A 13,893-nucleotide genomic window follows, 5' to 3' on the forward strand; every position below is an offset into this window, starting at 1 on the left:
ACTGAAAGTTTCTTAATATCTAGTGTTGTATTTCATTAACATACTTTATTGAGTTGTTTTTGTTTTAACCTCTCAGGAGCACAGGTTATTAAAAGAATGTTAGGTAAAGATTCTTTTCAGGTATACTTTCTAAGTGATGAAATATTTTAAAAGTTTAACTTTTTTTAACTTTTGTGTAGCCACCAACAATAGTATGCAGCATCTGCAAAAAGGATGGCCATTCAAAAACTGATTGCCCAGAGGATTTCAGGAAAATTGATCTTAAACCTCTGCCACCAATGACAAACCGATTTCGGGAAATACTTGATTTAGTATGTAAAAGATGTTTTGGTAAGGCTTTTATTACCACAGTTATTGCAACTAGATTATATAATAGATATTGAATATTTATTCATTTTATAATTTAAAATTACTTGCTTAGATTGTGTTTTAGATACAGGTTATTAAGTAGTTTAGAGGCAAAAGGATTTATTTTTAAGTTTTTATTTAATAATTATAAATTTCATAGGTACAGCTTTTGGAATATAGTGGTTCTTCCCCCTATACCCGCTCTCCCATTCCCATTTCTGTCCCATTCCTGACCCTCCTCCTCCCTCTCCCATCTCATTCTTCATTAAGATTCTAATTATCTTTATATACAGATCAACTCTTTACTAAGTAAAGATTTCAGCAGTTTGCAGCCACACAGACACACAAAGTATAAAGTACTGTTTGAAGATAAGTTAATTTTCCTAGTACAGCTCATTAAGGACAGAGGTCCTACATGGAGAGCAAGTGCACAGTGATTTAACAATTGACACTCTTATTTATGATGTCAGTGATTACCCACAGCTCTTGACATGAGCTGCCAAGGCTATAGAAGTCTTTTGAATCCAGAAACTCTAACATTACTTAGGGCTATAATCAAAGTGGAAGTTCTCTCCTCCCTTCAGAGAAAAGTACCTCCTTCTTTGATGGCCCATTCTTTCCACTGGGATCTCACTCACAGAGATCTTTCATGTAGGCCATTTTTTGCCACAGGCTTTCCATGCCTGGAATGCTATCATGGGGTTTTTAGCCAGATCCAAAAGCCATCGGGTCAGATTGTGTGGCCAGAGTGCTGTTTAGGGCATTTGTAATTCTGTGTGTCTGCTGTGTGTCCTGCTTCTCTTGTTGGCTCATTCTCTCCTTTTTACAAATTGTATCTATCGTTATTAGCAGACACTTGGTCTTATTCATGTAATCCCTTTGACTCTTATTCCTATCTTTACGATTAGTTATGCACTTAAAATGATCACTTTAGTATGATGGCATTAGTACCTGCCAACTTAATGGGATTTGGAGTCCCATGGTGTCGCTCCCCCTCTTCGCGGAGGAACGACACAGGACCCTGCGTTGTTCTTTCGTCTGCTCGGCCCTTCCCGGGTTTGCTGCTGGTTCTTCCCGGGTTGGCTGCCATCCCACCTCCGTGGAAGGGCGGTGCCCCCTGCCACTTTCCCCACTTCCGCGGGGGAGCGGCACACTGCCGGCCGGCTCTCTTGGGGGCTGCTCAGATGTTCCTCAGGTGTTCCCCTTAGATAATCCTGGTGCATGTTGTCTCTCTCCTCCTTTATAGTCCTCTTCCACCAATCCCAACTCTGCTACCCACACGCCGAGTACGCTGCTCTCCTCCAATCAGGAGCAGGATCAGCTCCTGCAGGTTACTGGTTGAACTGGAGGCAGCTGTGTAAAAGTTGTTTTTACTCCTCTCCCAGCGCCATATTGTGGGAGAGCAGATGCATAGAATAAGTCTTAATTCCAGTAACTTAGTCTAGTCCGAGTTGCTCCCCACACCATGGCAAGTTTTTAGCTTTACCCTTAAATTTAAGTCTGAGGGAACATGTGACGAACTGTACATCTCTTCTTCACTTCTACAGGTTTCCTTTTAGGTGCTCAGTTAGTTTTCACAGATTAGGGAGAACATAGATATTTGTCCCTTTGAGACTGGCTTATTTTACTCAGTATGGTGTTTTCTACATTCCTCCATTTTGTTGCAAATGACTGGATTTCATTTTTTTTTAATCGCTGTGTAGTATTCCATAGAGTACCTATCCCATAATTTCTTTATCCAGTTTTCCATTGACGGGCATTTAGGTTGATTCCATGTCATGGCTATGGTGCATTGAGCTGCAGTAAACATGGAGGTACTGATAGCTCTTTTATTTGCCAATTTAATTTCCTATGGGTAGATTCCGAGGAGTGGGATGGCTGGGTGATGTGGTCGGGCTATTTTCAAGATTTCTCAGGTATCTCCAAACTGTCTTTTTTTTTTTAAAAGATTTATTTGAAAGAGTTACACAGAGAGAGGTCCTCCATCCATTGGTTCACTCCCCAATTGGCCTCAACAGCCGGAGCTGTGCCGATCAGGAGCCAGGAGCTTCTTCTGGGTCTCCCATGCAGGTGCAGGAGCCCAAGGACTCATGCCATCCTCTGCTGCTTTCCCAGACCACAGCAGAGAGCTGGATCAGAAGTGGAGCAGCCAGGTCTCAAACCAGCACCCACATGGGATGCTGGCACTGCAGGTGGTGGCTTTACCTGCTATGCCACAGCACCACCCCCAAACTGTCTTTCATAGTGACTTTACCAGTTTGCATTCCCACCAACAGTGGATTAGTGTACCTTTTTCCCCACATCCTCGCCAGCATTTGTTGTCTGTTGATTTCTGTATGAAAGCCATTCTAATCAGGGTAAGGTAAAATCTCATTGTGGGTTTGATTTGTGTTTCCCTGATGGCTAGTGGTCTTGAACATTTTTTCATGTGTCTGTTGGCCATTTGGATTTCCTCTTTTGAAAAATGCCTGTTTAAGTTTTTTCCCATTTCTTAACTAAATTGTTTGTTTTGTTGTTGTGGAGTTTCTTGATCTCTTTGTAGATTCTGGTTATTAATCCATTATCAGTTACATAGTTTGCAAATAATTTCTCCTATTCTCTCAGTTGCCTCTTCACTTTCCTGACTGTTTCTTTTGCAGTACAGAAACTTCTCAATTTGATGTAATCTCAGTTGTTAATTTTGGCTTTGGCTAACCCTGCTTCTGGGGTCTTTTCCAAGAAGTCTGCCTGTGCCAATATCTTGCAGGGTTTCTCTGCTGTTCTCTAATAATTTGATGGTGTCAGGTCCTAGATTTAGATCTTTAATCCATGTTGAGTGGATTTTTGTGTAAGGTGTAAGTTAGGGGTCTTGCTTCAGACTTCTGCATGTGGAAATCCAGTTTTCCCAGCACCATTTGTTGAATAGACTGTTACAAGGCATTTTCTAAATGCCTGCTGTGTACAGGGTACTGTGGTAGATGTTAGGGAATACAGAGTTCATAAGTACTGCTTTTAAAGAACTTAGACTGTGAATCTGAGCTATCTATCTAGACAGAGAGTGTTTCTTTTATTGTAGTGCTCTTGGACAGTGCCATGATTGAAACCCAATTCTGATTTATGCTGTAGTACTGGTAAATAAAATGTCATGCAAACACAAGTTAGTTTTAACTGAGGTGAATGAGAATAGTTAGTTTTTTTTGTTGTTGTTGTTCTTTTTTTGTTTTTGTTTTTGTTTTTTGACAGGCAGAGTGAACAGTGAGAGAGAGAGACAGAGAGAAAGGTCTTCCTTTGCCGTTGGTTCACCCTCCAATGGCCGCCGCGGCCGGTGTGCTGCGGCCAGCACACTGCGCCTATCTGAAGGCAGGAGCCAGGTGCTTCTCCTGGTCTCCCATGGGGTGCAGGGCCCAAGTACTTGGGCCATCCTCCACTGCACTCCCTGGCCACAGCAGAGAGCTGGCCTGGAAGAGGGGCAACCGGGACAGAATCCGGCGCCCCGACTGGGACTAGAACCCGGTGTGCCGGCGCCGCAAGGCGGAGGATTAGCCTACTGAGCCGTAGCGCCAGCGAGAATAGTTAGTTTTAACTGGGGTGAAAGAATAATTGGAATTAGGAAGGTGGTATTTGATATGCAGCTTGAACTCCATTTTCAGATACTGAAGTTGCTTAAAAGCAAAGAGTTTATAATTTGGAGGCATAATTGCCTTTGATTTGGCAGGATACAATAAAGTTAATAGACATAAGGCTATATGTTTTAGGGGAAAGCCTTTTATGTCTTTATTCGGCCAATACATATGGAATACCTGGGATATACTTTTACTCAGCAAATGTTTGGAAATTATTTGTTGTGTCCAGGAAAGATAAAATTTCTGATGTAACATGTAGTGTGTAATTGTGATCCTGCTCTCCTATCCTTCTGCATTCCTCCCTCCTGCCAGGTCACAGTTTATCTGCTTTTGTCAATGTAGATTATTTCACATTTTCTAAAATCTTAAACAAGTGGTATTCTCAATATACTCTTTTTTTTTTTTTTTGGTCTGACTTTTCTCTCAATGTAATTATTTAGAGGTTCGTACATATTATGTGTATCAGTAGTTGATTGCTTTTTATTGCTGAGTAGTGTTCCAGTGTATGAATGTATCACAAGTTGTTTATCCATTTACCTATTGTTGAATATTTTCTTGGTTCTAAATTTTGGCTATTACAAATAAATCTGTCATGCATATTTGTTTATAGGCCTCTGTATGAATATATGCTTCCATTTCACTTACAAGTGTATTTTACGACTTGTATTTTTAAAGCAGCTTTATTAAGATACTACTCACTAATTTCTTTATTTTATCATTTATCACAATATGATCTGAAGGATATTTTATGCTTTGGGTTATAATCCAATACTACTGTATTTTGTTGCTCTGATTATTTCAGCTATGGCCACTGGGAGCTCTTTCTTTTTTTTTTCTTTAAGATTTTATTTATTTACTTGCGAGATAGAGTTACAGTGAGAGGGAGAGACAGAGAGAAAGGTCTTCCTTCTGTTGGTTCACTCCTCAAATGGCTGCAAGTGGCTGGATCCAAAGCCAGGAGCCAGGTGCTTCTTCCCGGTCTCCCATGTGAGTGCAGGGGCCCAAGGACTTGGGTTATCTTATCCTGCTTTCCCAGGCCACAGCAGAGAGCTGGATAGGAGGAGGAGAAGCTGGGACTAGAACTGGTGCCCATATGGGATGTCGGTGCCTCAGATGGAGGATTAGCCTACTGCGCCACAGCGCTGGCCCCTGGGAGCTCTTTCAATTGCTTCCTATATACCTTTGACATACTCCTACCACTGTGTTTTTTTGTTTATGTTTCTTTACTTTCTGCTATAAGATGCTCTAGGCTCGTCATTTATATTTTCAACCTTAGTCGTAGAATGTGGCATTTCTCTTAGGAGCCCTGGTTCTCTTTATTGGAGAATGACATTAGGTGTCATTGCTTGAGGCCATCTCAGAGCAAAATATATGTGTATATACTAACCCACTAACCTACAGTGACCTGTATGTATTTCTGTATGTGAAAATCTTAATCTATATTAAGTCAAACATGACTTCAGACCGATGTCACCAACTTAATTACTATATGGCTTAGCCTAGCCTCTTTGCTTATATCTTAAGCCCCAAAGTGAGAAACCTAGTTGCCACCAATTTGCTTAATTATTCCATTTCAGTACATAGGTATAGCAGAATCATATTTGTTAACTCATACCCCTGCAGGAAATAACTTTAACTAGAGTATGCTGATGTGTAGTTCCTTTTACTCATTTTTCCCGAAGTTACTTAAGTCTGCACCTTTTTCCCAAATCCCTTTCAGTGAAGTTGTTTCATACATTTATAATACAGCTAGATTTCTGTTGTCACAGTTTGCATTCCATTCTGTAATCTTCTGACATACTACATGATTTTTTTTTTTTTTTTTTTTTTTGACAGGCAGAGTGGACAGTGAGAGAGAGAGACAGAGAGAAAGGTCTTCCTTTGCCGTTGGTTCACCCTCCGATGGCCGCCGCGGCGCACTGCGCTGATCCGATGGCAGGAGCCAGGAACCAGGTGCTTTTCCTGGTCTCCCATGGGGTGCAGGGCCCAAGCACTTGGGCCATCCTCCACTGCACTCCCGGGCCACAGCAGAGGGCTGGCCTGGAAGAGGGGCAACTGGGACAGAATCCGGCGCCCCGACCGGGACTAGAACCCGGTGTGCCGGCGCCGCTAGGCGGAGGATTAGCCTAGTGAGCCGCGGCGCCGGCCAATATACTACATGATTTTTAAAAATTTGCTACACTCAGGCTCACTCTTTTTGTTGGTTTTCACAAATGCCTTGTCTCTTTTATTCACCACCAGAGAATTAATCAGAATAGTTTCACCACTGTTAAAAACAAAATCACCAGTTTTTCATCTCTTCAACTTCCCATTCTTCTGTAGCCACTGATACTATTATCTGGTTTTTAAATGGTGAATATTAGTTTAATTATGGCAAGTATCCATAAATTCGTGCTATGTTCTATTGCTGTATTAACATTTGGGAATGAATCTGTAGCAAAAGATAGAAAAAATAGACTGTTTTTAGAAAATGTGTAGTTCTTTTGGAACAATAAGATGACTATATGAATGAAAGAACTAGAAAACTAGAAGAATAGAATATTAGATTGTGGCAAGTAGTTTGAGGAACTAAAGAAAATAAATCTAGGAGAAGTCAGTAAAGGCTCTGGTTGGGCAAAGTAATTCATAGGGAAGACAAAAATCTTGATCAGGCTTTTGAGAGAGCTGTTAGATTTAAATGGGCCAGGTACCTATGGTAACAGTTTGAGCATAGTATTAACAGGTGGTAAAAACAGTTATTGCTGTGTGAGAATGTCTGAAGAAAACATTATTAGTTTGAAAAAGTCAAAATGATTGTAGCTATCTCATAAGATAATTATGTAAAATGTGCATAGATCATTAAAAATGCTTTTTTGCTACTCTCCTGTTACTTCTCCAGTAAGCTTTATGATTTAAAGTCAGAGAAGTCAACAAATAATGAAGAAATTTTAAGTGAAAGTATTACAGTACAAACATGAAGGTATTTTTACATTCTATTTTCCTTTTCTTTTTTCTCCTTAAAATCTAGATGAATTGTCACCACCTTTCTCTGAACAACACAACAGGGAGCAGATTTTAATTGGTTTGGAAAAGTTTATTCAAAAAGAATACGATGGTATGTCATAGGTTAAAAGTGATTGATTTTGTTGCTAAATTTGTGGTCTTGAGATTCATTTATTTAAAAAATATTGAATGTTTTGTATTAGATACTGTTCTAATTGCTGGGGATACAGTGCTAATAAAGAAGTGAAACTGGTTTTTATAAAGCTTATATTTCAGAGTGGAGATAGTCAGTGAAGCATATGATATTTTATCAGCAAATAAATGCCACTAAAGGACAACAGATGAAATATCAGAAGTGATGGATTGTAATGGTAGGTATCTGATAAGAGTAGCATCTGAGAACAAGTTATATGAATATCCAAGGAAAGAACATTGTAGATAGAAATAGTAACAGGTACGAAGACACTAGGACTGGATTGTGTCTGGCATGTTTTGAGGTCAGCCAGGAGGTTGCTGTGGCTGGAGAGGAGTATATGATATAGAATGTAATTGAAAGATGAAGTCAGAGAAGTTGGCTAAGAATTAGATCTTTAGGTCCATATAGCTATTGTAGAATGATGAGAAACTTACGAGGGTTTATGTTTGTAGTTATTAAATGACATGATCTGAAAGAATAGATTGTAGAACCCAAGAGTAAAAGCAAGCAGAACCTTAAGGAGGCTGTTGAATAAATTTAGATGAGAAATAATAGTGATTTTGAGGACTAGATCAGAAGTGGTCAGATTTGGATTATATTTTGAAGGTAGAACAAATTCAATCCTGTTAAGCCGTAGCTTGTTTGAAGTGTTTTTTGTTTTTTTGTTTTTTTTTTTGGGGGAGGGGCAGGCAGAGTGGACAGAGAGAAAGGTCTTCCTTTGCCGTTGGTTCACCCTCCAATGACCGCTGTGGCCGGCGCACCGCACTGATCCGATGGCAGGAGCCAGGTGCTTATCCTGGTCTCCCATGGGGTGCAGGGCCCAAGGACTTGGGCCATCCTCCACTGCCTTCCCGGGCCACAGCAGGGAGGTGACCTGGAAGAGGGGCAACCGGGACAGAATCCGGGGCCCTGACCAGGACTAGAACCCGGTGTGCCGGCGCCGCAAGGCGGAGGATTAGCCTACTGAGCCGCGGCGCCAGCCTGCCAGCTGTTTTTGAAGGATGCTTAACTGAAAGGATAAGCCTATCATGGTTTATATTTAATGGATTAATCACTTTTGGAGAAGAAGTAATTGATTGTGAGTACCAAGGTGATATTTGTAAAACTGCTTAAATGGTGCCCTGGAAGAATGAGTTTATTATTTTATTTTTCTTCCTCATTTCTTCTTTTTCAAATTTTTTTAAAGATTTATTCATTTGAAAGTGTTGGGGCGGGGAGAGACACACAGAGAGGTCTTCCTTCTGCTGGTTGACTCCCCAGATGGCTATAATGGCAAGGGCTGAGCCAGGCCAAAGGCAGGAGCCAGGAGCTTCATCTGAGTCTCCCACATGGGTGACAGGGGTTCAAGCACAGAGGCCATCTTCCACTGCTTTCCCCAGCCTATTAGCAGGGAGCTGGATCAGAAGTAAAGCAGGCAGGACATGAACCAGTGCCCATATGGGATATTGGTGTTACAGGCAATGGCTTTACCCACTATAGCACAGTGCTGGCCTCTGAACAAGTTTAGTTTTAATCGATAAATTCCCAAATATATATATATATTTTTTTACAGGCTGAGTGGACAGTGAGAGGGAAAGACAGAGAGAAAGGTCTTCCTTTTGCCATTGGTTCACCCTCCAATGGCTGCTGCACTGCGGCCGGCGCACCGCGCTGATCCGATGTCAGGAGCCAGGTACTTATCCTGGTCTCCCATGGGGTGCAGGGCCCAAGCACCTGGGCCATCTTCCACTGCACTCCCTGGCCACAGCAGAGAGCTGGCCTGGAAGAGGGGCAATCGGGATAGAATCCGGCACCCCAACCGGGACTAGAACCCGGTGTGCCGGCGCCACAAGGCGGAGGATTAGCCTACTGAGCCGCGGCGCCGGCCAAATTCCCAAATATTGATCTTAGTTATTGGACATATCCACAACAAACCTTATGAAAAGTAATGATGCTGAGAGTGAATGAAGGTACAGGAATTTATAGTTAAATTGGAAGAAAACAAATGTCTTATTGATTGTATGTGGAACCTGAGAGGGGTGTTAAAGATCTCACCTATATTTCTGACTTGGGCAACTGAATCAATGACACTATTTGCTGAGAATAGGGACTGCAGCAATAACAGTAGGTTTTGGGGGTGAATTTGGTAGTCCAGTTTTCACATGTGGAATTTATGATATCTTTGGAAAAGTGTAAAAAGCAGTTGGATTCGTGAGCAAAGATCTGGGCTTTAGGGACAGACATTATGGCACAGCAGGTTACTTTGCTGCTTGAGATGCCTGCATCCCATATTGGAGTTGCTGATTCGGATCCCAACAACTATACTTGCTAATAAGTAGTTGGACTCCTGCCACCATATGAGAGACCTGGATGGAGTTCTGGGCTGCTTGCTTCCTCCAGGCCCAGCCCTGGCCGTTGTGGACATTTAGGGAATGAACCAGCGGATTGAATGCCTCTATCTTTCTGTCTTTCTCTCTGTCATTCTGCCTTTAGAGTAGATGAAAATAAATTTAAAAAGAAAAAAAAAAAAGGAAAAGGAGAACAATATAAAAGTATCTGAGCTTCAAATGGGTGTCTGAAAGTTCTCAGTGTGTCTTCCCATGGTAGGTAATGAATTTAAGTCATCGTAGTAGATAAGATCATCTTGTGTTAGAGGCCATTAGTAGGTAATAGAAGATTCCTCTTTCCTGATAATTATAAGGCTTTTGACTTTTTGCTTTTCTTAGAAAAGGCCAGATTGTGCTTATTTGGTTCTTCTAAGAATGGATTTGGGTTTCGCGATAGTGATCTGGATATTTGTATGACCCTGGAAGGCCATGAAAATGCAGAGGTAAGAGTGCTTGGAAAAGTATATGGAAGTATATTTTTTTCTGATGATGTATCTAATTTTGTATGTAATATTGATAAAGGACACAATGTCATTTCTTAACATAAATTTATCAACAGGTATGTTTGACATGTAAAAGCATTAGCATTATAAATTTAGAAGATACACAAATCTTGAAATTAGTTAACTTTCTGTTCAATAATTTTGTAAGTCAAAAGCCCTGTCACTGAGAGTTAAGTGCTATATAAGTTTTGGCAAAAAAATAATGTAGTATATAGTTGGGTTGTTAAAAATTAGAACCAATGAGAAGCTGGTACTTTAGTTTGGTAATGGACATTGATCTTGCTTACTCTGTCTTCCTGTATCTCTTTCATTAGGTGATACCCTTGAATCACTATAGATAGAAAATGCAGGTAGTTGTCTAATTTATAAATAGATTGCGTTCTAAAAGTTAATTCTAATTTTTGAACACTTACAATATAGTTTTCCCTCTAGGGGCATTGTTATTAATGATTTGCTAGGATAGCTTTTAGAAATTCCTTTTGGGTGGGGAGGGGAGCTACTATTTGTGGAGTCCCCAGTATACACTTTTACCTACATAATCTCATTTCATTCTTACAACCATCTTCGAGGTAGATATTATTTCCCCCATTTTACAGATGAGGAAACTGAGGCTTTGAGAGATAAACTGACTTGCCCAAGTTCACACAGCTAGTAAGTGTTGGAGCCGGGATTCATACCCAGGTCTGTCTTGACTCCAGAGTTCATGCTCTTTCCATTGTATCTCACTGCCTCTCTGTAATTTTTTAACCCATAATGTAGCTGAAATATAGTACTAATAATATTGTAGAATCTAACCACTACTTTCTGAAATTGAAAGCTTTCTGAGTTCCACTGTGAGATGCCAGGAGCAGACCTTCCCCCAGTTCAATTTCGGTAATGAGAGTTTGGTACTTACAGTTTCCTTCTTTGTGTATCAGGCCTCAATAGAGGGAATGAGAATGTTCAAGCTCCAGTGAAGAAAGGGACTGATTGGACAGGGAAGAAGTGTTTCTCACCTTTCGTGGCAGCAATTAGAAAAGTTAGGGGATCTCTAAAGATGCGTAGTCCTTTACCAGCGTAGCTATTGGTATTTATGTTTCAAAATCAGGAACTGCTTGCAAGATTGGGGTGAGGCCAAGCTTCTGGCATCTGTGTGGTGTCAGTAGAGCCTTTGTTACATTATAAAGAATTCAGCAGAATAGCATACCTGTGCATTTCTGAAGTAGTTCTTTTAAAAGGGGATTTTTAAATTGTTAGACCTAGAAAAAGGATGGCATGCCTGGTAGATCCTTATTTCTGGCTAGAAGAAAATTCGTGTAAAGACTTTTGTTCTGGGGCTGGCGCTGTGGCATAGTGGGTAAAGCTGCCGCCTGTAGTGCTGGCATCCCATGTGGGCTCTGGTTCAAGTCCCAGCTGTTCCACTTCCAATCCAGCTCTCTGCTATGGCCTGGGACAGCAGTGGAAGATGGCCCAAGTCCTTGGGTCTTTTGGGTGAGTCTCGGAAGAAGCTCCTGGCTCCTGGCTTCAGATCAGCACAGCTCTGGCCGTTGTGACCATTTGGGGAGTGAAGCAGCAGATGGAAGACTCTCTTTATCTCTGCCTCTCCTTTTTCTGTAACTCTGCCTTTCAAATAAGTAAAATCGATCTTAAAAAAAAGGTTTTGTTCTATAAAGAAACTGAAAAGTTGCAACTATTTTATTTGTTCTCTTTAACTTAACTTTTGTGTAATGCCACCTACTTGGAAAGAGGCTGCCCTCCGTTTTGAAGAAATGAAGGAATGTTTTTCCAGGGAGGAGATTAGAGTCAGATAGCATCTGTAAATTTTAAAAATCAAATATCTACTTACTAAGTATTTGTATATTGTATATAATGTGTGCCATGCACATTGGAAAGTTGAAGTAGTGAAGAACAACACGCTATTTTTTTATACATGAGCCACCATAAATTGAAACTTTAAAATTTATCATAGCTGCATCTTTACATAATAAAGAGAAAAATTTCTTTTGTTCATTTTATTTTGTACGAATGATTCCCTTGATATCCCCAGGTTGTGCTGAATGGCTACTGCCACAAAAGTAATTTTAATAATTATTGGGATTCATAGGTATGCCCTTCAGCTAATCCAGTTAATTTATAATGCCATTATCTTCCCTTTTATAATGATTATCATCACAATATCAGCTCTACTATCTACTTTTTCTGTTTTTTGACAGAGTTTTAGACAGAGAGAGAGACAGAGAGAAAAAGTTCCTTTCCGTTGGTTCACCCCCTAAATGGCTGCTACGGCTGGCGTGCTGCGGCTGACATGCTGCGCCGATCCGAAGCCAGGAGCCAGGTGACTCCTCCTGGTCTCTCGTGCAGGTACAGGGCCCAAGCACTTGGGCCATCCTCCACTGCACTTCCAGGCCACAGCAGAGAGCTGGACTGGAAGATGAGCAACCGGGACAGAATCCGGCGCCCTACCTGGGACTAGAAGCTGGGATGCTGGTGCTGCAGGTGGAGGATTAGCCTAGTGAGCTGCGGCGCCGGTCCGCTATCTACTTTTTTAAGAAAAGGAACATATTTAAATTTGCTGAGATATATTTCCTTGAGGAAATAGGTGGTAATGATAATAGGCTAACCTTTCTTTTCCTTATCAACCAATAACAATAAATAGCTTGCAAATGTAAAGTGTTTATTTTGCACCAGGGACGCTGCTGAATACTTTACATACATCCCTCATGTACTCCTTCCCGCACTCTATAGCACAGTAGTTTGTAAACAGAATTAGTAATGTGATTCTTGGAGAGGTTGAAGGTTAATCATTATAGCTAGTTAGTACTTGAATTTAGGTTTGTTTACATTCAGAGTTGATGTTTTTTTGTTTTTGAGGCAGAGAGAGACAGAGAGAGTTCCCCTCTGGTGATTTACTCCTGCAATGGCTGGGACTGGACCAGAGCCAGGAGCTAAGACTACAATCCTAGCCTCTCACATGGGTGACTGGAACCCAGGGTCTGCGTTGGCAAGAACCTGGAGTCAGGAGTTGGAGTCAGGAATTGAACCTAGTTAACTCTAGTCTAAATGTGGGTTACCTAACTGCTAGGTTAAATGCCTCCTTCTCGGAGCCTATATTCTTAAACACTATACTGTTTTGTCCTCACCAAATCCATCTCTGCTTGTTCATATATTGAAAACCATGTTATTCTCCTGTCATTGTGCTTTTCATCTTTAAGTTGTATGTGGACTACCTTTGGATCTTGTTAAAATGCAAATTATGATTCCGTAGACTAGGGAGAGGACTAAGTTTGCATTTCTGTCATGTTTGCAGATTATCCTGAAATTTATATGGGTCTGTGAACCATATACTTTTCAGTAACAAGGGTATTATATAGAATTTTATAGCTGGAAATTTTAAATGCTATTGTTAAATCCCTGAAGTAGAATTTGCACAAGGCCCAATTGACTCAAACTTTAATTTATTATTTATTTGTTTTGTTTTTTAGAAATTAAACTGTAAGGAAATAATTGAAAACTTGGCGAAAATTCTTAAAAGACATCCAGGTACTTTAGAGTTTAGCTTTCAAACATAAGAAAATTTTTTTGGCGTTATGGAAGTTATGTAACCTACTTAAGTGTTTTTTTTTTTTTTTAATTCAGGTTTAAGAAATATTTTGCCTATAACTACTGCCAAAGTGCCTATAGTAAAATTTGAACACAGAAGAAGTGGGTTAGAAGGTGATATCAGTTTATATAATACATTGGTAAGTTTTTCTATATAGGCCAGTTAAATTAACACTTTTCATTTAAAAAGTTTACAAATTTCTGATTTTGGTTTAAAACTTTCAGATATGAATAGTCTAAGAAAAAGTAGTTAATCATCTTGTTATTTACTTCAGATTAAAGATTAGTTTTTGTTTGGCTTATTGATCGCTGTTTAA

At 40.4% G+C, this 13,893-nt stretch overlaps 1 protein-coding gene across 34 annotated transcripts in view; it reads left to right on the forward strand.

Moving 5' to 3' along the window:
- The window catches only part of TUT4 (terminal uridylyl transferase 4), a 210,366-nt gene that overhangs the window by 158,392 nt on the left and 38,081 nt on the right, over positions 1 to 13,893 (forward strand). For all 34 annotated transcript variants that reach the window (XR_016211025.1, XM_089300634.1, XM_070078493.2 and 31 more), the window contains 5 exons: positions 180 to 330; positions 6,958 to 7,044; positions 9,834 to 9,937; positions 13,459 to 13,516; positions 13,613 to 13,716. Coding sequence is in view for 33 of the 34 variants with exons in the window: in XM_089300634.1 (XP_089156760.1) it covers positions 180 to 330; positions 6,958 to 7,044; positions 9,834 to 9,937; positions 13,459 to 13,516; positions 13,613 to 13,716 (504 nt within the window). In the remaining variant the exon portion in view is untranslated. The remainder of the gene's footprint in view (positions 1 to 179; positions 331 to 6,957; positions 7,045 to 9,833; positions 9,938 to 13,458; positions 13,517 to 13,612; positions 13,717 to 13,893) is intronic.

This window comes from Oryctolagus cuniculus, chromosome 7 (assembly GCF_051225735.1).
Source record: "Oryctolagus cuniculus isolate XC-2025 breed Fujian yellow rabbit chromosome 7, ASM5122573v1, whole genome shotgun sequence".
NCBI classification, from domain to species: Eukaryota; Metazoa; Chordata; class Mammalia; order Lagomorpha; family Leporidae; genus Oryctolagus; species Oryctolagus cuniculus.